The sequence below is a fragment of the Chelon labrosus genome (genome assembly GCF_963514085.1).
Source record: "Chelon labrosus genome assembly, chromosome: 11".
NCBI classification, from domain to species: Eukaryota; Metazoa; Chordata; class Actinopteri; order Mugiliformes; family Mugilidae; genus Chelon; species Chelon labrosus.
Genome location: NC_140344.1, coordinates 27,544,418 through 27,565,478, shown reverse-complemented (window position 1 = coordinate 27,565,478; position 21,061 = coordinate 27,544,418). Strand labels below are relative to the sequence as shown.

Sequence of the window (21,061 nt, the reverse complement as noted above, 5' to 3'; positions counted from 1 at the left end):
GTGTAAAGTCCATGCCTCGACGGGTCAGGGCTGTTTTAGAGGGGAATCTACACAATATTAGGCATGTTCATGTCTTGGTGTACTGTAGCCCACGGAGCCATCAAAGCATTGAGGAAATAAGAAGAAAAAAACAAAAACAAACTAAAATCAACACTTGCATTTTTATTTCAAAAATGAAGTCAATAGAAATGTTCACAGTGACGTTACTTGTTCATTTTGATGGCGACAAAAACTGCGCACGGATGAAAGAAAAGCCTGATACTCAGTACAACTTTTGCAAAATTACTGATTTTAAAATTTGCGGCTCAGAAGCTCTAGTACGCGAAGATGTTTTCTGTCTTGTGCCCCAGTTTGTCCAGATTTGGCAGACAGGCGTACTGGATCATGGGCGGAGGGCCGCAGAGGACGATGAGGACGTCCGAGGACGGAGCGGGGAGGTGGTCCTTGATCATGTCACAGGTCACAAAACCTGAACTGTAGCTCCACTCTGGAGACGAAAGGAAACAGAGAGAGATTTTCACCAGTTTGCAGCAAGATATGTGCAGTTATCTAGAGTTTGTGCAAACTTTATCCTGTCTTTAATTCTGCTTTTTGCTTCCTCTCTATCTGCTAAATATACTTCCTCTTTCTTCCTCTAACCCTAACCCATCACTTTGACCGCGGTGTCAGAACCAAGGGGAAATCATCCTCATACATAAACATGACTTAGTATGACCAGCGATGAATTGATCGACCCAATTTCTTGATCTCCGGGGAAAGATAAAGACTTCAGCTGGTAGCATCAATGAAGCCGTCTGCAACAAGAAACGTGAAGAGGTTCGCTCGACTTGTTCTTTCATCCCCTCAGAAGATTGTCATCTCACCCTCCGAGGCAACCAAACAATGACCCCCGCTGACGAAGAGCAAGTGCACCCTCTCCCGATGAATAATGATCAAGGGCCGATGTGCTTCTTGTTGGAGACGAGACAAAACGCGAGCAGCCTTCAAAGGCCTTCACAACGGAGATTATGCGGCAATATTACGCTCATTAATTTCCAGCTCGCTTTAGGGATTACGCGGGGGACAACAGGAGCGTTAGCTAAGCTACTGTAACACCTTGTTGGGGGACTGGCCCCCCACCCCCCCACCATCACCACCCCCACCCCCTCGGCCTGCAGGGATTTTCCTTCAGAGTCATTGTTCGGTGACTCACTCTGAATATTCAGAAGGCCCGAGTTTTGAGGATTTACTCAGCTTCATGTAGCCTGGTATTGCACTAATACTCACATGTTAATCCAGTGTGGCAACATGATAAACTGGTCATGAGTAATGTTTTCACCACAGCGCTCATTATGAGACATGCCTCGCTGTGTTTTTTTTTTTTTTTTTTTGGTAAAGAGACAGTTTTGAATATATGATGTGATGTCTCTTGACACAGAAAGACAAACATCATCATTTACATTTCAAATGCACACCTACAGCCAATTTAGACTTGTCAATTAACCCTAACGAAATGTCGTCAGGCTGTGAAGGCAGAGTACCTGGAGAAAATCCAACAGGCACAGGAAAAACACATTAAGGCTGGTTACAGTTCAAACCATAGACTGTAAGAAAAGTGGACGCAATGACAGCTCCTCAAAAGTGAAGCCAAAGCAAGCAGAGCTCCCCCTGGTGGCTGGCTGCAGTATAGGTCATAAACTCCAGCTCCTCCATGTTAGTGGATTTGACTTGGAAGTGGAGATGCGTCGTCCATTTTTTCTACAGTCGATGGTTCAAAGCATAGACTGTATATAAATATGGACAATGCATCTCCACTTCCTTGCATCGGCCAAACTGACGATAATTTCCTGGGGATACAGGCAGCACCGTCTTCAAATTTTGGGGCCAGAGTCTGCACAGTAAGGTCCGATATTGGAGCCACGCGGAGCCATAAAATCGATGACACGCCCACACTTTCTCCAGACTCACTCGCGTTTTCGTTTAATTAATACTACGCTCTGCTGTACCTTTGCCATTTACAAGGAAATCAACATTATATTAACTACATAAAGAGACTGAATCGACCCTTAAAAAACATGTATTTGACGTGTATTTTAGTGTTTTAGTTTGGCCCAAGTCCCATCCACTAACATGGAGGAGGTGGAGCTTATGACCTATGGGATTTTAGGCATTGGCTTTATTTTTGTTTTACCATACTTTACCTTTATTCTATTTTACTGTGAAGCACTTTGGAAACCTTGTGTTTGTTTAAATTGTGCTATATAAATAAAATTGGATTGGATTGGATTGGATACTGCAGCCAGCCACCAGGGGGAGCTCTACTTGCTTTGGCTTCACTTTAGAGGAGCTGTACCGCTGTCCATCTTTATACTGTCTATGGTTCAAACCCAGAACCTTCTTGCCACGAGGCGACAGTGCTAACCCCTGCAGCACCGTGCCGTCCAAATTATGTTGTTTTGAAAGGTCAGCATCAGCATTATCCGGTAAGTGTAACAATTCTCACAATGACTGTATTTGGGTTTTTTTGGGGCGTTTTGAAAATAAAATGGGCCACGAAGATGAAATTAAACCGTTAAAGGAGATCTACTGTGCTCATTTCCATGGCTGCATCTTTCAATCAGGGACTCCGCTAGAGTAGCTTTGCATGAATTACAGTTGAAATCCTTATTTATCTCATCCTGCCTGTCACGCAGCTCCTCGGTTTAGCCTGTTTAACTCGTCTGTGTGTTGTTTGCGCAGAGCTGGTTCATGAGAAACGAAAACTGCTTTGCGAGGAGAAATTAAAAGAAATTAAAGCTGCACAATATAGAACCAAAACAATGTACTGAGTGACACTAAAATGCTTTACAGATACGTTAGATATGACAATTTGTGGGTGCACTTCTACGAACAACACCTTTGTTGTGCACAGAGGCAATGAATGTGTTGTATATATAAAAGAAATTGCGATTAGTGCAGCTTTAAAATTGAGAATTTTCCTTCAAGACAGCCGTTGTCTCATGTTGTAGTGGAGATTTTGTCTGGTCTGTATATAAGAATGCTCCATGGTGCAGCTTTAAATCAATGGTTGAAGAAATGTCTTACTCTGTGGAGGGTTATCCAGCGTGAACCAGACTTTAACTTTGTCTGGATGATCCTTCTTCACCTCCTCCAGTTCCTCCCTCAGTAAGATATCTTTCTCCGTCTTCACATGGACCAAACAAAAAGAGAGGCGTTAATTCACCATCTGTGTGCAGTTCTAGTTGGTTTTTAACATTGAGAGACGACGATAACGGCGTGCACAGCTCACCTGGTTGGCGAATATGAGCGAGCACTTGGTGTCGTCGGCGGGGTCGGATGTGATCCTGCGAATTAACTGCAGCATGGGGGTGATGCCTGAGATGGCAAAAGACAAGGAAGTTAGTCTCGGAGGATGATTTATAAAACCTAATCCTAACCGCAGTGATGGTGGTGAGCTAAAATGTTGTCGTTTCTCATTTTTACACGAAATAAAACTGTCAGCAGTGGGAAAATACCATCAAAGCTTCCTAAAATTGCCATAAATTTGAGTGTTATATAAAAAAAAGGAGCATCATAACACCCTTGCAGAACCTTTCTCTTCCCACTTTTATATCAAGAATGCTCAAATACAATGACACAGCGTGAACATGACTAAACACCAACATTGGAATCATTACTCCTCTCTCTCAGAAGGTGTATTTGATCACATCCTTGCAGAGATTTCATCCTTTGTGAGGTTCCTCTGAAGGAAGTGAATGCATTTTTGCACATTAGAGAGATTCTCAAGAGATTAAAGAACATGCAGATTGACCTGTTCCACCGGCGATCATCCCAACGTGCTTAAACTTCCGGACCTTAGGCTCTGACTTCTTGTCGGGTCGGATGGCAAACCGGCCTGATGGGAAGAGACTCAGTGTTAGCGTGTGCTGCTGAGGCTTGTGTTGCACCACAGTGCATTCTGCTGGCGACACCGGGTAAATTCTTTTTAAGTTTTTAAATGCCACACACCGTTGCCGTTGTACACCAGGAGACCGTTGGGTCCTCTGAAGTCAATGGTGTCTCCGATGGCCATGTTGTCCAGGTGCTGGGACAGCTTCCCTCCGTCTGGGAAGGACGGGTGGCTGTTCTTGTAGTAAACCTGGAGAGGGACACAACGCTGTCGTTTTAATCTTGTGATTTAAATGTTTACGTCATCATCAGCTCTAAAGTGCATTAAATATCATTAGCATCCACTGAAACTCATCAGCTGGTTTTGACACAGCAAAACAAGCAGTGATTGCAAACTTGTTAGCAAAAAACAACAAAAAATGATTGATATAATACATGTTATTTCAATATCGGACCTTTAAAATGTGGGGGCGTTTTACTATCTGATCTCAGTTGATGACAGTCTCCCAAAACTAGCAAGCTGCTACGAGCCCTGTGGCTACAAATTAGGTGGAAGAATATGACAGTTGAAGGAATCATCACTCAAATATTTATGCAGCCTCCATTACAAGCTAGCTACGAAGTTAAAGAAGTCTCATCTAAGTACCTTAAAAGTACTTTAAACTCTAAAACTATGAAAGATAAATGTGATTAAGACTAATAAGCATTTTCATTTGAAGACTAAAACGTGTCCCTACAGTGATCTGATCACAAATGGTCAATTCTGCATAGACTTCAGTGGTTCCATGGTGTAATGGTTAGCACTCTGGACTTTGAATCCAGTGATCCGAGTTCAAATCTCGGTGGAACCTCAGCTACGATTCTTTATAAGTATTTAACCTAAACTTTGGCCACACTGCAGAATCCATTTATGTCCAAAGCTGTGGTGTCTCTGAGGAAGATCCTAACCCCAAAACTGTTGTGTGAATGAATGTCGTGAGTTAATTGCATGAGGAATCAATGAAGGAGACGCTGCAGCTCATTACTAAAATCCCCAATCTGTTCTAATAAGAGTTTAGCTAGAGGTCTAGTTTCCGATGAATGTGCCCGGTATCAGCGAGGCTAGCCACCTTAACCACGAGGTCGACGTATCCTTGGTCCTCGTCGCTGGAGACCGGAGTGTAGGCCCTGACCACCAGACTGCCGTTCACCTTGGCCGACAGGTACACATGCTGACCTGGAGACGGGGGAAAGGGGAGAGGATGAAGACATTATTACTGCTCTAGTAAATGATGTATTTTTGAAAACGATTTCATCAGAGGAACCAGACAGACGAGCCGTTTCCGTACCTACTGGCAGGCCGAGGATGTGAAGAGCAGATGGAAGGCCGAACCGAAATTTTTTTGTGTCATGACTGATTTCCTATAGAAGGACACAGAGAAAGAAAGAAAGAAAGAAAGAAAGAAAGAGTGCATTTAAGATAATCCGTGCTAGCAGCATCAGTTTGAGACTGGGACTGAGTCTCTTTGTGTTGTTTTATTTGACAGAGGACGTTTCAGGACGACAGAAAGACCAAAGAACTCTGTGTTACTATTTATTGGTCCATTGAAATGTTCTGACAATGAGTTGTCGGGTGGTTTTATAGATTCAAACTTTCCAGTATGTGGTTTTGAGCACAACAAATAACAACAGTAATTTAATTCACCTCCTATAATAAGACGTAACCTGAGACTTTAGATCTTAGGGAGTTAATTCTTCCAACTAGACATTCATTAGTGTGTTTGTAGGTTGTAAATGCTTTTACAAACACACTAATGAATGTCTAGCTGCAGCCTACATTACCCACAATGCCCACCCACACTGCAGTATTTAGATTCACATTTTCTGGTATTGATTTGGAATTTTTTTAAACATTTTGAGCTCAACAAATGTGATTTAATTCACCTCCACTATGAGAAGAGCTTTTTCCTTTTGTCCTGTGGCCTACATTACCCACAATGCAACTGAGCTGCCAACTGTACGGTCAGAGTATATATATATTTTTTATTTGACTTCACACCTGTATGCTCATGCACAGAAAAGGGAGCAGAGAGTCTTTTAAACTCCACACTGCTCACATGAAGCACTTTATCCAGTTTCCAAACATTTTGTAGTTTCCAAACAAGACTGTCACGTTTACCTTTAGGGAAGGCTTTACTCTTCACCTGAAAATTCAATGAATGAGTTCCCTTTCTGTTCCCGCCTGCGGTGCATTGACAAGAGAGCAGCGGAGCGTAAAGTAAACTGTTAAAACTGTGCAGCCCACCTGTTTGTGGATAAGAGGAAGTGGATATTTCACAGTGGGATCCTGGAGAGTGACGGGCAGCTTCTTCTTCTTCTTCTCTCCGTGCAGAAGGAAGTACAGCAACGTCACTGCGACCACAGCAACAGCCACCACTGCCGGGATCATCTGCAGGACAAAGATCACATTCAGTGTGCAGAAACACAATGTGTGCATTCACATGTAGCCATGACAGGACAAGTTAAACATATAGTGGAATAAATAAATAAATAAATAAAAAGTTAGTGGATGTTGATTCTCACCAAGCTCTGGTCCATGGTGTTTAATGCTTCTAATGAAATTAAAGGTTCCTCCTCCTCCCTCAGCCTCAGAGACCAGAGTCTACACTTAGTATGTGCAGTCAGTGGTCTACACACACACACACACACACACACACTCGAGGGTATGGCCTCACAGAGAGAGGCGGGAAGAGGGGGCGCGGCTTCCTGCTGGGGGAAAGGTGACACATGGTAGAAAGCACCAATAGGAAGACAGAGCCTGGCATGACACTACATGGTACAACAGCCGGAGAGGAGCAGTGGTTTAAAAATCACACCACTGAAAGAGGGGAGGAGAGAGAGAGAGAGAGAGAGAGACATTACATAACACAGAGAATACTTTTACTGATATATAAAGTAAGACGTTAGGAAGAGTTAAAGTGGGCTCCAGAGTTAAACAATGACTTCTTGTTGATGTTTTTGTGCAAAGTTTTAGAGATAAAATGAGACTTTAAATTAAAAGGGAGGAAATGAAGGTGTTACAGCGGCGGGGCAAGACAGTGCAAGCATTTGATGCACACCTATCAGCCGTAACATTAAGACCACATACAGCTCAACTCGTCCTGGGCGTCAGATTCCCCAGATCTCAGTCATACGACGTCTTTTGCACTTGTTAAATGGAAATGTCACCACTGGACACCAAGTGATGCATGTTGTGTTACAAGCTCAAGACGTGTCAAGTGTGTCTGCAGGAACTTCAAATAAGTGTGCAAAGAGTGCACACCAACAAGAAGATCAAATAAACTACCTGAAGACTATTTGGTCATGATTGCATTTCATGAATGTGTAATTTCCTGCTAATCTACTTGACATTAAACTCAGCTCTGTAGAAGTCACCGGCCAAAGTCTAAAGGTTCATCCTCTGGAGCCCAAACTGAAATATCTGAGTCCAGACCAACACCACCGGCCACTCGTTTGGTCTCTGAGTGAACGTCTTTAGAAAGAAGAGGAGCATCTATTTTATTTAATGTAGTCTTAAATCCGGTCAAACCAGTTTTGTGTCCTTGACAAGTCAACTATCAGATTTACACACACTGTCAGGACATGTTTTGTTTATTTATTTAACAAAGGAGTCACCAGGACCAAAATAGTTTGATATTAATTTAAAAAATAAAAAATAAAAAATCTGTTTCCACCTTGGGAGCTTCCAGCGTCTTTGGATAAAATAAAATAAAATAAAATAAAATAAAATAAAATAAAATAAAATAAAATTAGAAATACATTTCTGAAGGCTCCAGCATATTTGGTAAATTAAAATAACATTTAATCAAGAAATTTAAAATAAAATAAAATAAAATTAGAAAAACATTTCAGAAAGCTCCAGCATATTTGGTAAATTAAAATAAAATATAATCAAGAGATTAAAAATAAAATTAAAATAAAATAAAATAAAATAAAATAAAATTAGAAAAACATTTCAGAGGGCTCCAGCATGATTGGTAAATTAAAATAAAATTTAATCAAGAGATTAAAAATAAAAATAAAAATAAAATGTTTCACACAAACACACATTACCTCCCAGCTCCAGTAGAGTGCTTCAGTTGAGAATATATTGAAAACTAATTAGCGTCTGAGCAGAGCAGCAGCTCTAAACAACAGATAGAACTACCAGCTTCGGCCTCCTCAGGCGTGAGCCATGTGAATGAAAACGTCTCCTTCCAGCAGGTTTACCGCTCAGTCCCTGAGGATTCACCGCTCTGGTCTTCATCGTCTGAACTCCATCTGTCCACGTGAAGCCTGGGACCCTCTGAGGAGGCTTTAAGGTTAACATCTCTCCGGTGTGACTGAGCTCCGCTGTTGAAACGATGCACAGCTGAGTCTGAAACACACAAGTTCACTTATCTTATAAAGAAAATAATTAAATTTAAAACAGCCTCAATTTAATGCATTTTATTATGATCAACAGTTAACTGATTAAATGATTGTGTGCAGATTTTCTTTGATCAGTTTATGATTAAGCTGCATGTTCTGGTGTGACTTTAATTCACAACATGAGCCTGAAAAGGTCAAAGTTCATGGCATAACTTTAGAGTTTCTTTGAACTCGTTTGGGTTTCTGCAGGATTTTAAAGATCTTTCACATACAGCAGTAACAGTCCCAGTAAGGCTGACAATTAATTTAGAAGTGCATCAGTTTATTGACATTTATATGACATTTCATGCATGGAAATTAGCGGGGACCAGACCTGAAAATGTTTGCGTTATAAAGTCACTGAACTCCACAAAGAGACACAAAATACCTGCAAAATAAAAAAATAAAAAAACCTTCATGGAGATCAGATTTAGTGCAGGAGTGTCACATTTAAAGACATATAGTTTCACTGGTGTACCTAATGAAGTGGCCAGTGAGTGCATGTTCAGACAGCTTGTAGTTCCTAATAGATGTCACTAGAGGGAGCTCTGTACTTACAAACACTCACCGCTAACCATGAACCTTGACTTAAATCAGTAGAAGTTTTTAAATTACTGCACTGATGGAAAGTCATGAAACAAATATTTTTATCCCAGATAAACTAACAGGCAGGTTACTGTTTCATGCTGAGGATAATAATATAACTTTTAAACCCTGAAATGATTATTTTAAACATGTTCTAGGCTTGTTTTAGGGTACTCATCCAGCTCTTTTACCTACATTAAGATGAGGAATCTTTAAAAGGAAAAAGAAATAGACTTTTTTTTAGTTAAATATTTTTAAATGTTACAGTTAAGAGTGAAATAATCCCACGTTTGGTAGGAAACACTCGAGCTGTGTGGCCTTAACTCTGGTGAGATGCTGCATCATGTGAGACTCATCCAGTGTGTGTGTTGCATTCGCAGACACTCTGACAGGCTGGTAAAACAGAGAACTGATCTGATAAATCCTAACTAATTGTGACTTATGTGCATGTTAGCTTGTTTTAAAATATTACATTTTTGTTTTAAGAGTCATACATCACCTTTTTTTCCACATATATTTCTTATTTGTTTTAGTTATTTGGTGAAAATCTAATAATTCAACCTTTTAAATTAACAATAATATTTTAACTCATGAAGAGTGAGTGGGAATTGGGTTTGAATACGTAACAAAACCTGAAGGTTTGATGGTTTTAAGTTTTACTGGTAAACAAAATAAAAATAAAATAAAATAAAATCTGGGAATTCAATCAATTTTAAAGATAACTATATTAAATATATTTTAATTGAGAGGAAGAGATCCGTCTCTGGAGTCCCCAGCATCTTCGGTAAAATAAAATAAAATAAAATAAAATAAAATAAAATAATTACTTATTTATCTGTATTTGATACAAGTCTAAAAGTCTGGAGCAACAACTCCTGCAACACACAGGAGAAACAGAGGTGGGTGAGTTGATATTCCTCTAGATTTTAAATCTCAACAAAGCCTGTACATCTGGAGGAAGTTGAGGAAATTTCCCACGGCAACTAAAATCCTCAGCAACTTTTTACAGAAGTACATGAGAGAGTTTCATCACCGCCTCCATCAGAGTGCGGTCAGGACAGGAAGGCTCTCCAACGTACAACAGTTCATCTTCTCTACAGGACGTTTACCCGAGTAGGGTTCATCAGGAGAACGCACAACATCACCAAGGACAGAACACAATCACAACACAACCAATTCACAGTCCTGTCGTCAAGGGGAGACGATGCAGGAGACGGAAATTAAAGACAACAAGACTAAAGAACAAGTTAATTCAACCCCACATCTCTTCCTCATTCCTCACACTGACTGGATCTGTAGCACAAGGCACAGAGCACGTTCCTAAACTCAGGTTCTAAGCTTTTAATTTAACTTTTTCAGTAAAGGAGACTTGCATCTTAAACCTTCAAGTGTTTTCTTTGTGCATAAAATAACTTTGGGAAGCAGGTACAGGTAACTGCTGTGAATTTAAGAACATGTTCTGAAAATGACCACGTTCCTGTCCCACTAATGCTGCAGCACATCCTGAACAAGTGGACTCATGTCGCCTCGCCGCCTATTTTCCTTTTCCCGACCACACCCGTTGTCTACGCCCGTTCTGAGTCACCGAACACCTTAGTGGGCGGAGCTTCCAGTCTCACAGCTTGGGAAGAAGAAGAGGTTAAAAGAAAGAAAGCCACAACAAAGCAGCAGCACTGCAATCCCAAAGGAACTGGGTGTGGTGAGGGTGAACCCTGGAGACAAACAGGGAGGAAAAAATAAAATAAAATACTCCTCTTGTCAAGTAGAAACACAACCGGAGGATGTAACCTAGTTTTTGAGCTCTAATTAAAATGATATATATGCGGATAAATAATAAATCAGAGAGGAGCATGACAGATATTTGCAGAGAACACAACACAGCTGTATCTACACGTTTCTCGTGTGCTGTTGTCATCAGTGGGACCCTGTTGAGGGATTTTGTCTCTGTGGAGGGGATCAAGATGTAGAAGAAACACCCTGAACTGAAGAACTGGTTCAAACTCTCCTCTGCTGAGGGACTGGCTGGGTACGATTGTGCCGTAAAGTTGCAGAGAAGAAGAGGATTGAGTTTGGTTATGAGTTTGCAGGTTGAAAGCTGATATTTATCTACTGTTTTAAAACGTGACTAAGCTCCAAAACAGGAAATTTCTATTCTCTGATCCTTGTTCCTACATTTATGCAGCTGTAAATGTTGTAAAGTTTCCCGAGGAGCAGTTTTGAAGCTCAGTGCGGTGTCTTTGGTCGCCTCCATCTTGGCAGAGCCCAATTCCGCCCAACTCTGAGGCCGTTACTCGCTCCACAAGAGAGAGAGAGAGAGACAGAGAAATTTGAGACGGAGAAATTTGTTCGTTTTCTGGAGGCCGAGCAAGAACAAGAACAGAGTTCGTTCTGGCCGGGTCGTTTCTACTTCTAGGCCTCAGTCTTTGCGCTAAGCTACGCTAACCAGCTGCAGAATACATCATTCCCACTCCTTTTAAGCTTTTGGTCGTCTTGTCTCGATACTGAAGGCCTAATTATATTTTTGAGGAGCTGATAAGACTCATATTGATATAATGAGTTATATTTCTGTGTTGTTTCTGGAACAGCCTGCCTCGCCAGTGTTGGGTTAGAAGGTCATGTTTCTGAGAAAATACAGAGATAAAGATAGAACAAAGAAACAACAGAATCTCAACCTTCCAGGCTTTCAAAGACACGGACATTGAAACCAGCACTTAGCTGGGCTGTGTGTCAACAAACATCTGCGTGTTGTTCTGCTTTCTATATATTGTCAGATGCGTCTCAGCTGTGACTGCAGTGTTAAATGCCCCACGGCCGCTCTAAATGCCACCGACGCAGCTCTGTCAGGCCCCGTAAAACCACCGGCGGACATGCTAACCACTGGGAGCTGCCAAATACCAATCATTCATTCCACTGGAGACCACCGAGCAGCGGCTGCATACTTAATGCCTTGCCTAAAGGCGGGGGTGGGCGGGTGGGGGGCTTTCTCAGTAATACAAAACTTAGAAAAGATGAAACAAATCACCGACCATGAGACGTTACGTGCCGCTGGTTTGGTTTCGAAACATCTGGGTGACCGTCCACATCTGTTCTGTCCTGATCATCACGTAGGTCTGCAGAGAAATTACTAGTTGTTATTTAAAATACTCCGATCAGGCATAACATTATGACCACCTTCCTAATATTGTGTAGGTCTCCCTTGTGGTGACTCATCAGAGAATGGACATGGGCCTTCTGAGGGTGTCCTGTGGTGTCTGGCCTTTGAGGGGAGGGGCCTCTGTGGATCATCCCACAGATACTTGATCAGTTTGGGATCTAGTGAATTTGGAGGCCAGGTTAACACCTTGTGCTGTTCTTCATGTTTTTTTTTTTTAGTTGTTCCTAAAGTGTTTTTGTGTGTGTGTCTGTGTCAGGCTGCATCCTGCTGGGGATGGCTGCTGCCACCAAGGAGTGTCATTGCTATGGGGTGGGGGTGTCTGGTCTGGTCTAGGTGGGTGCTACATGTCTAAGTAACATCCACACCAATGAATGCCAGGTCCAGAAGTTTCCCAGCAGAACATTGAACTGTCACAAGATGGTCAATGTTATTTACTTCTCCTGTCAGTGGTTATAATGTTGTGGCTGATCGGTGTATGGTGCACAGACAAATGCACAGCAACTGAACCTGAACTGATGGACGTTTTAAAAGGTTAAGAGTCATTAGTGGACAAACCTGCGGCGCTGATGAACGTGAGCGTAGCCCTGAAGCCTCTGTGAGCGACGCTGCCGTCTGACGTGAACCGAAGCACCATAACGCTGTGGTAGGAGAGGACAGGAGGAGGTACAGCGCCTCCACACAGCACCGCTGAACAAAACAGGACAAAAATTAAGTTGTTGTTGCAGATACCGTTGAGATATTAACGCGTATCAGACAGATGGATGATACCGATCTCCTCCGTTCCTTCGACGTCTCCCAGGACCGTGAGGGAATCGTACAAACATCTGTCCGACTCCTCCAGGTGAAAGTCAGCAAAGTCCAGCTGAGAACACAGTAGTAATCAGCCATAACATTATGACAGGGCAGGTGAGCGGGATAACAAGTTTGGTCTTCCTTTAATTTTTTTTGGAGCTTGGACTTTTTGTTGTTACATCATGAGTTTCAGTTCTGGGTTTTCATGAATGTTCTTCCTGATTTACTTTGAAAAGATGATTGTGTGCGTGTCTTTCCACTGGGAAACACCAAGGAAGTAAAACCAACTGTGGTTGTGTACATCAGCCTTTGTACTGTCTGTACACCAATCAGCCACAACATTATGACCACCGACAGGAAGAAGCAAATAACATCGACGATCTTGTGACAGTTCAATGTTCTGCTGGGAAAAGTGTTGACCTGGCATTCATTGGTGTGGATGTTACTTAGACATGTAGCACCCACCTAGACCAGACCAGGCACCCCCACCCCATAGCAATGACACTCCTTGATGGCAGCAGCCATCCCCAGCAGCAAAACTCACAAAAACGCTTCAGGAACAACTCAAAAAAACATGAAGAACAGCACAAGGTGTTGACCTGGCCTCCAAATTCACTAGATCCCAAACTGATCAAGTATCTGTGGGATGATCCACAGAGGCCCCTCCCCTCAAAGGCCCCCCACCCAGCCACCCATCCACACCACAGGACACCATCAGAAGGACCATGTCCATTCTCTTATGAGTCACAACTGTTTTGGTGGCACAAGGGAGACCTACACGATATTAGGAAGGTGGTCATAATGTTATGCCTGATCAGTGTATATAGTCCTGTCTTTCCCCTTGTCATCTGCTGAGTTAACAACTTGTTGTCTAGTTGTTCCTGTCTGTTTTCCCAGGCTCTGTGTACCTTGGTTTTTACTTTCGCTTCAGATTTCCTCGTTTCTCTTTTGTTGGATTTTCTGTTTTGAACTTTACCTGCTCATCTCTGCTCACCTGCTCACCTGCTCACCGTTTGTTCTTTATTCTTATAAGTCGTCATTAAATTGACTGACCGAGTGTCCTGCACTTGGGTCCTCTTTATTTGACTTTTTTTCAGATGTTTCTTGTGAAATAAACCTGGTGCTTCTCGTGCTCCGTTTAGACCAACAGAAAAGTTTTTTAAAATCAAATAAACTCTTGTTCATTCTGTTTTATTCCAGAGTCTTACTCCCCTTCCTGTGCGTCATAACCACGAGCTCATGGCGCTCTACTTGCAGGCAGCAGTAATGAAGTGTGTTAGACGGACAAGTTGTGTGCATCACCTTAACGACGTGGCCCTGCGGAGCGTAGACGACCCAGCGGATGAGGCAGTCCTCAGCGTAGGATCGTGGGTAATTTGGACTGTGGACGGCGGTCTGACCCTCAACCAGAACAACTGCCCCGCATCCTGATCGCACACAGAAAGAAACGCATGCACAGTGAAAACAAAGGACACATTATTAGCAGCTGAAGTGTGTGCATCTTGTGCAGCTCATTATTGTGTCACGGGCGGGGGGGGGGCTCTCTGGCTGCTACGAGACCCACAATCAACAGACGCACTCTGCATGTACAGTACACTGTCCAGGAACAGATGAGAACGTCCGTCAGACTCTACTGATGCACGTCTGCTGCTGATATGTACTCAGATAATGCTGTTTTGTTGTGTTTGTGTGTATCTGTATCTCTGTTTCCCACCAGGATCAGAGTGTCCCCTGACAGCACGGTGCCTAATTACAAAGCCACTTCCTGCTCGGCTAATGTCAGAGGAGAAGAGGAGCGATGCATTCTGGGAGTTATTTAGAAGCACCCGACCGGGGATGGCACTTCCACAGAATATTCCTGTAACACAAAGGACAGAAAAGACGACAAAGGATAAAGTTTAACATCTTGGAACTGGATTGAAAAGACAAGAAACGTGCACTCGTTCGTTCTGTCCGTACACTTGGGTCACACTGACCCCAAATATCTACCAAAGCTGGTGCCAAGCTTGACAGAATGTGTCCTGACCCCAAGGACGCCGAGCACCAATCTTAAGAGATTAATCCCGTCTCAGTAACTATTTTGGCAAACAAAGCTGCCTTCAGATTGCAGAAAGTCGCACACAAGTACTGAAGACGTGTGTGCATAAAAACAACACAAAGCTTCTTATTATTTAACTATTATTTTTTAACTAAGCCTTTTACTTATTTACTCAGACCATGCACATATTTTTTTTACCCCTCCCCCCTGAACATTTTGGTCAGATGCGGGCCATGTGATTACACAAATGTTTTGCTTGAAACTTTAGTTCTCATTCGCTTTGTGAAGCCAAATCAAGTAGAGCTCCCCCTGGAGGCTGGCTGCAGTATAGGTCATAAGCTCCGCCCCCTCCACGTCTGATTATTAACGGGCACGTACATGTGGCCACAGATTGTGACAGTCAGGATTAGATTAAGTCTCCAACACGGAGTGATTGTGAGTCAAGGTCACGTCCGGTTGTGTGAACCCCGTGGAGGCTGGCTGCAGTATAGGTCATAAGCTCCGCCCCCTCCATGTTAGTGGATAGGACTTGGGCCGAACTAAAACTTTTCAAGGATGGTTTCTGTCATTTTAGGTAGTTAATATAATGCTGATGCATGTTCAAGTGACCATTTTTCTATTCGTACTGATCAGACTCTGGCTCCAAAGTCGCAAAGATGGCACCGCCCAGGTCCCCGGTAAAATAGCGTCAGTTCGGCCAATGAGAGGAAGTGGGGATGCGTAGTCCATATTTCTATACAGTCTATGCTTTATCCCAAAGAGGCCTCAGTAGAAGTGATGAATATATTTTGAGGATCATAATGTCCGCAAATAAAGAATCTATTACAAAATTCTGGCTTCAGATTCACCCTCCCACTATAGTCCTCCTCAATATAAACTAAACAGAGTCAACATATATTTACCCCAGTTACAGTGATTTACTTATTTTCGCAATAAGATCTATGGTCTCTTTTTTACATGGTTATAAGGAGCTAATATTTCAACTATCAAAGGTTTCCACCACCCCCTCTCAATCTAATCCTTCTCCAGTTCAGTCTGTTCTGACTGAGGTGTTTACATGATTTCTTTTTTATTCTGATTACCAGCGTGCACGTACATGTGGCCACAGATTGTGACAGTCAGGATTAGATTAAGGAGTGAATGTGAGTCAAGGTCACGTCCGGTTGTGTGAACAGGTTGTGTGTTTAAAAAACTCACCAACGGGCCTGTGAGCCCCGGCCGACACAGTGAGGCGGTCATACTGACAGCGTGAGTCGTTCTCCAGGTCAAAATGATCAAACTCCAACAGGACGCTGTAACCCGGAGGAACGCCGACGCTCCACAGACACAACCTGAGAGACAATTCATTGAAAGTTTGATTTGTTCACGACTAACTTGTCCAATTCAGAGCTACTTTCCTTCACTCACTGGTTGTTGTCATAGCGATCGGCGGGGAGGGCGGGGTTTCTGATTACCCCCTCGCTGTCAGACACAGGCCCGTCTCTCACACTGCAGAGTCCTGACACACAAACGCACACATCAAAGGAGCATGAGCACATTATGAAATATAGATGAATAAGAGTTGCTGTGATGAGAGGAAAAAAAAAATAAAATAAATAAAAACGACTCACTGGATAAAGTCGCTCCCTGCTGCTGATTCTCCTGCTGCTGCTGCTCGGCTAAAGCAAACACAGACGAAAAACAGACTTTAGACATAAAGAAGAAAACATTTAGATTTTCTCTAGTTGTCCTCTTAGTTTAAATTTAAAACAGCATTAATCATTGTTATACTACTGGAGCGTTCGTTAAGGCACTAATTATTTTTCTGCAGTGTGTTTAGCTGATATATCGTAGAGCAAGCTGCTGTTTTAAAGAAAAAAGATCTCAAAACAAAATCAGTGATTAGATGCTGAACCTAAAGGAGCATTTACAGAAGCAGTTAATGAGTGAAGAGGGTGAAGGTTGGAGTTAAATTTACCAGATAGGCAGAAACCAAATGCTGGACAAAAAAAAGGAGCGACTCCTTGCCACCAGGTTTGCCATATCTTCCTCATTCATTCATTCATTTTCTGTAACCGCTTGTCCTCTGGAGGTCTTTGGACGGTGGGATGAAGCCGGAGTACCAGAAGAAGAACCCACGCAGACACAGGGAGAACATGCAAACTCCACACAGAAAGGAACCAGTCGGTCCATGGATTAGAACCCAGAACCTTCTTGCTGTGAGGCATCAGTGCCAACCAGTGTAGTTTGCTTCTTTGAAGTTAAGTGGGCCCCATGCACCAAGAATTTCAGTACTGGTAATGATGCTGGTAATGTTACAGAGTATTTGACAATAAGGAATCTTGAATCTTGATAAGAAGTTTTACAAAAACAGAACGATACCAGAATAGGGGCAGAACGTACATGTTAACTTGTTGTTGACTGAATTATTCATGGTGTGTTCAGGTGCAACGTTTTGGTCCGGACAGATGCGAGCTAAGGGACTTGACCAAGATAAGATTTCACAGATTACATCCTCAAAAGATGCTAATATGTCAGTTTCTGTGTTTAATCAGCAGACTAAAAATGCCTCATGCGACCACCTCAATCACAACCGACCTTTCTAATAATAGGTTCAGTCTGAAAATCTGATCTCCTGATAACCACGTAAACTCTTGATGCTGCTGGTTTCTCTCTGGTTGTGGGAATAAAACCATTCTCTCTGAGCATGTCTGCTCCAAGTGGGGTAAACATCAGGTGAGGAGAAAAACAAAGATGAACCAAGATGGAGATAAAGTTTGTGGGACAAAATCTTCTGTTATATTTATTAAACGTTCTATAGGGACTGATATTTTGGGCTGTGTGTGTACGTGTATCTTATCATGACATTTTATTTGACTTCCAACATTAAAATATGTTTGTATTAAATTTTCTTTCAACAGTTTTAGGACATTTTTAATTTCCAACAGATTTCCAGAAGATTTCAGCTCAAAATAAATGTGTTTTTTTTGTTTGTTTGTTTGTTTGTTTTACTGGTACTTTAATATTCAACAGAACTTTAAATAAAATGCATACCAAAAGACTTCTGTCTCAGTGTGTATCCCACAAAAGAATTCTTGTTGTTTTTCCTCACATATCTAGTGATCAAGTCAAATCTGGTCTTAACTGTGAACATCTCCTGGTAATAAATGTCATTTTTCAAGGTGTTTCTCGTCTTCTATTCCTGCAGGTATTTATCTTTGACGTGCGTCAGCTGCACTGGGCCGAGTCCATGGAGACTTAGTGCTTGGGTACCAAGAAATACGTAAGAAATCATATCTGCTAGAGCTCTTTGATTCATCTGGGTCATCTTCTTCTATTGAACCAGTTCAGTGTTGTCAGTAAACGTCTTCTTCTGTTATATTTCTGCCAGATCTGATGCTCAGAACCACTTTAGGAGCGTAAAAAAAACAGGCAGAATAAATATTGTTCATGTCATGTTCACAACTGGCTCTAAAACACATATAATTCAGGTTTAAGCTAACATGCATGGGGGGAGGTCCCTATTAATCAGATTATCCGATATCTGAAAGTTCAGTCCATGTAACCGAACCCTGACCTCAGCCTGACCTTATTCACAGCATTCAATACCCAGCACCACTTTATCTCCACTTACTGTTATTAGATTTTATATTTACAGCCCCATACTGACTTCAGGCAGACAATCACCCCGGTCCATCTCGTGATAACTGGTTTATAACCCACCCTCTCTCAGTTTACTCTTGATCCAGGGCAGCAGCAGCCTGACGTCAGAGAAGATCCCCGGAGAGCCTCTTCTAGAAGGGGGGCGGCTGCTGTTGTTTCCCCAGCTCCGGCCGCATCCTTTACCCCAGGAGGTTACGCCCAGCGCCACCCAGCGACCGCCTCCTGACCCCGCCGGACATACCAGAGGACCCCCTGAGTCTCCCTGGAGAGAGAACGAAGAGTAGATACACTTCCCTACACTATTTAAAGCTGAGTGGGACAGAATGATTGAATTGGGCTCTAAATTGAGGACATAACGATCAAAAAATAGAGACGTTAAAGATAATGTAATCGTCTTTCTACCTGGCAGGCATCTCTTCCTCCTCTCTCTGGTCCGGCACATAAAACTGTCAAGGCAGGCAGATATCTGAGCGGTCTCTGGTTAAGAATTGAACTTTTCACAGTCTGGAGGACGTATTTACACTTGGCTGGCTCCACCAAATCCAACTGGACCTCTCTCAGCACCGCAGGAAGACGACCTCCTAGAAAACACTACATTTAAACAAAAGAAAAGCTGCAGTCTCCTTCAACAACATTAAGGCGAAGTGAGAAAATTACATACTTTCCTTTATCCTCCCCCATCCACCCACAATGCAGCTGGTCTGGGGACGAATATTCTCATCAGGCAAAGGTAGACATATCGGCTGGACGCGAGCTCCTGTTAAAAAACAAAAACAAGTCACATATCAGCCACTTTAACGTCAAAAAAAGGAACTTAAATGAACATCAGAGTGGAAACCTGCCCATCTGAATGTGTCGATCCAGCTCAACCAGAGCTATGTCGTAGTGCATCGGCAAAACACGACTGTACTTCTCATGGATCGAGAGGGACTTGATCAGAAAGGCTTGCTCCTCTTCATCAGTTACCCTCTGGTCAAAATCTCCGACCAGGACTCTCAGACCGCCGAGGAACTCTCTGCACAGAACCGTGCATAATAATAATAATAAAACATAATAAACCTGCAGTAAATTAAGATTAAATTATTATCGGGGATGTAGTGGTTTGTACTTTGACACAGATGTGAAGCAGTGTGCAGCGGTCATTATCCAGCGGTCGGTCAGGATGGCCCCGCCACAGAAGTGAGAGCCTTTGTTTTGCAGGGAAACCTGAGTACAGATATAACACATTTACTCATTAAACCATCATCATAATCTTCAGAACTTTCATCAGTTAATTAAAGTATAATTAAATCTAAAAAATGTTGTTTGTTGTGCCTTATATCAGCCAACAACGTGACATTTTGATGCTGTTAATAGCTGCTCAGCTGTAACATGCTAACTGTGGAGCTGAAACCACGGAGCGACCTTTAGCATGCTAGCTTGAGGTGATGCTATCATGCAGCAACGTTCATATTTGCAGCAGCTATCACGTTGAGGTTAGCATGTCTGCATTACAATTGGAGAATACGTGAGTTAGCTAGGCTAGCAGGCAGCTCTAGGTCAGTTGAAATAATGTCACAGCAAGCCATTAGCTTAGCTAGCATGGCTATAATGAAAGACTGAAGATGAAAGATTATCTTAGAATGCCAGCCTTAATAATGACCAATTTGTACATTTTAATACACTAATCACTTAAGTTGTACCTACTTAAAATAAGTGACAAATATGAGTAATAACGGTTAAAAGCGAATTTTGGCGCGTTAGCTTGTTGAGATGCTACAATGCTAACAGCGGATCATGGTGCATTCAGTTCGTATTTACAGCAGCCGTGGTGCTAAAGTTAACATGTTAGCATTACTTTAGCACTACTATCTAAGACTATCCGAGCTAGCTAGGCTAGCAAGCAGCTCGAGGATAGTTAATATCGCAGCAAGCCATTAGCTTAGCTAGCATGGCTAAAGTGTTACAATTAGAGGTTTTCCCTTTGTCTTACCCTTTTTAACCTTAAACATGACCAATAAATATAATTTAGTGCAGGTATGGGAAGTGTAAATAAAGCTATGTGCACTTTAGCCTGTTAGCTTGTTGAGATGCTACAACAGCCAATCATGGTACCAGAGTTTAAATACGGTAGCACTCATGTTGCTATAATGCAGCATTATTTACAGTTAGCATATTACATACCTGTAAATGAGACATTTCTGTAATTACTCTTTTTAAAAAAACAAACAGACAAACAAAAAAAAAAAAAAACGATTTAGCATGTTAGCTTGTTGAAACGCTTTTGTAATAAGAGTAGAACAGCAAATCTAATTAAAAACAAAAAACTTTTTTCAGGACTGAAATTGAAGCTTGTATAATGATTTAAAAGGCTGAATTTTTTAAAATGTTTAATTATACATACATATATATTTTGCATCATCAATGCCCTGCAGCCTAAGGATGAACACATCTATTTATTGTATGAATATAACCTAATATTTTAAAACAGACACTAATAAGCTTGAAATCGTATTAAAAAATTGTAATTTAAAATGTTTAACAAGCCTTGAAGTTTTGAAGGCTTGCATAATTTG

General features: G+C 42.0%; 2 protein-coding genes across 2 annotated transcripts; both read right to left on the bottom strand.

The window, feature by feature from the left end:
* Nucleotides 1-221: 221 nt before the first annotated feature.
* cyb5r2 (cytochrome b5 reductase 2) lies at nt 222-6,482 on the bottom strand. The gene is made up of 9 exons (XM_084556007.1): nt 6,430-6,482; nt 6,152-6,295; nt 5,196-5,268; nt 4,977-5,083; nt 3,988-4,117; nt 3,791-3,874; nt 3,269-3,354; nt 3,064-3,163; nt 222-487 (listed from the first exon to the last, which is right to left on the bottom strand). Exons 1-9 carry the CDS (start codon nt 6,442-6,444, stop codon nt 315-317), a joined length of 912 nt encoding a protein of 303 aa, XP_084412133.1. The 5' UTR covers nt 6,445-6,482; the 3' UTR covers nt 222-314.
* A 3,250-nt stretch (nt 6,483-9,732) lies between these two features.
* LOC311495433 (ovochymase-2) lies at nt 9,733-20,143 on the bottom strand (the record flags this gene model as incomplete). Its single annotated transcript, XM_084554867.1, has 12 exons — nt 19,615-20,143; nt 19,349-19,521; nt 19,168-19,263; nt 18,909-19,087; nt 18,567-18,768; nt 16,475-16,522; nt 16,272-16,362; nt 16,062-16,195; nt 14,129-14,253; nt 12,803-12,896; nt 12,590-12,721; nt 9,733-9,755 (listed from the first exon to the last, which is right to left on the bottom strand). The coding sequence occupies exons 1-12, from the start codon at nt 19,731-19,733 to the stop codon at nt 9,733-9,735; spliced, it is 1,416 nt and encodes a 471-aa protein (XP_084410993.1). The 5' UTR covers nt 19,734-20,143.
* Nucleotides 20,144-21,061: the final 918 nt, after the last annotated feature.

Excerpts from the sequence above, each read along its gene's own strand:
- cyb5r2 (XM_084556007.1), bottom strand. Across the intron at positions 4,118-4,976 it reads ACGTCGACCTCGTGGTTAAG|GTTTACTACAAGAACAGCCA; the intron begins GTGGCTAGCCTC and ends GTCCCTCTCCAG. Across the intron at positions 488-3,063 it reads GCTGGATAACCCTCCACAGA|AGTGGAGCTACAGTTCAGGT; the intron begins GTAAGACATTTC and ends TTTCGTCTCCAG.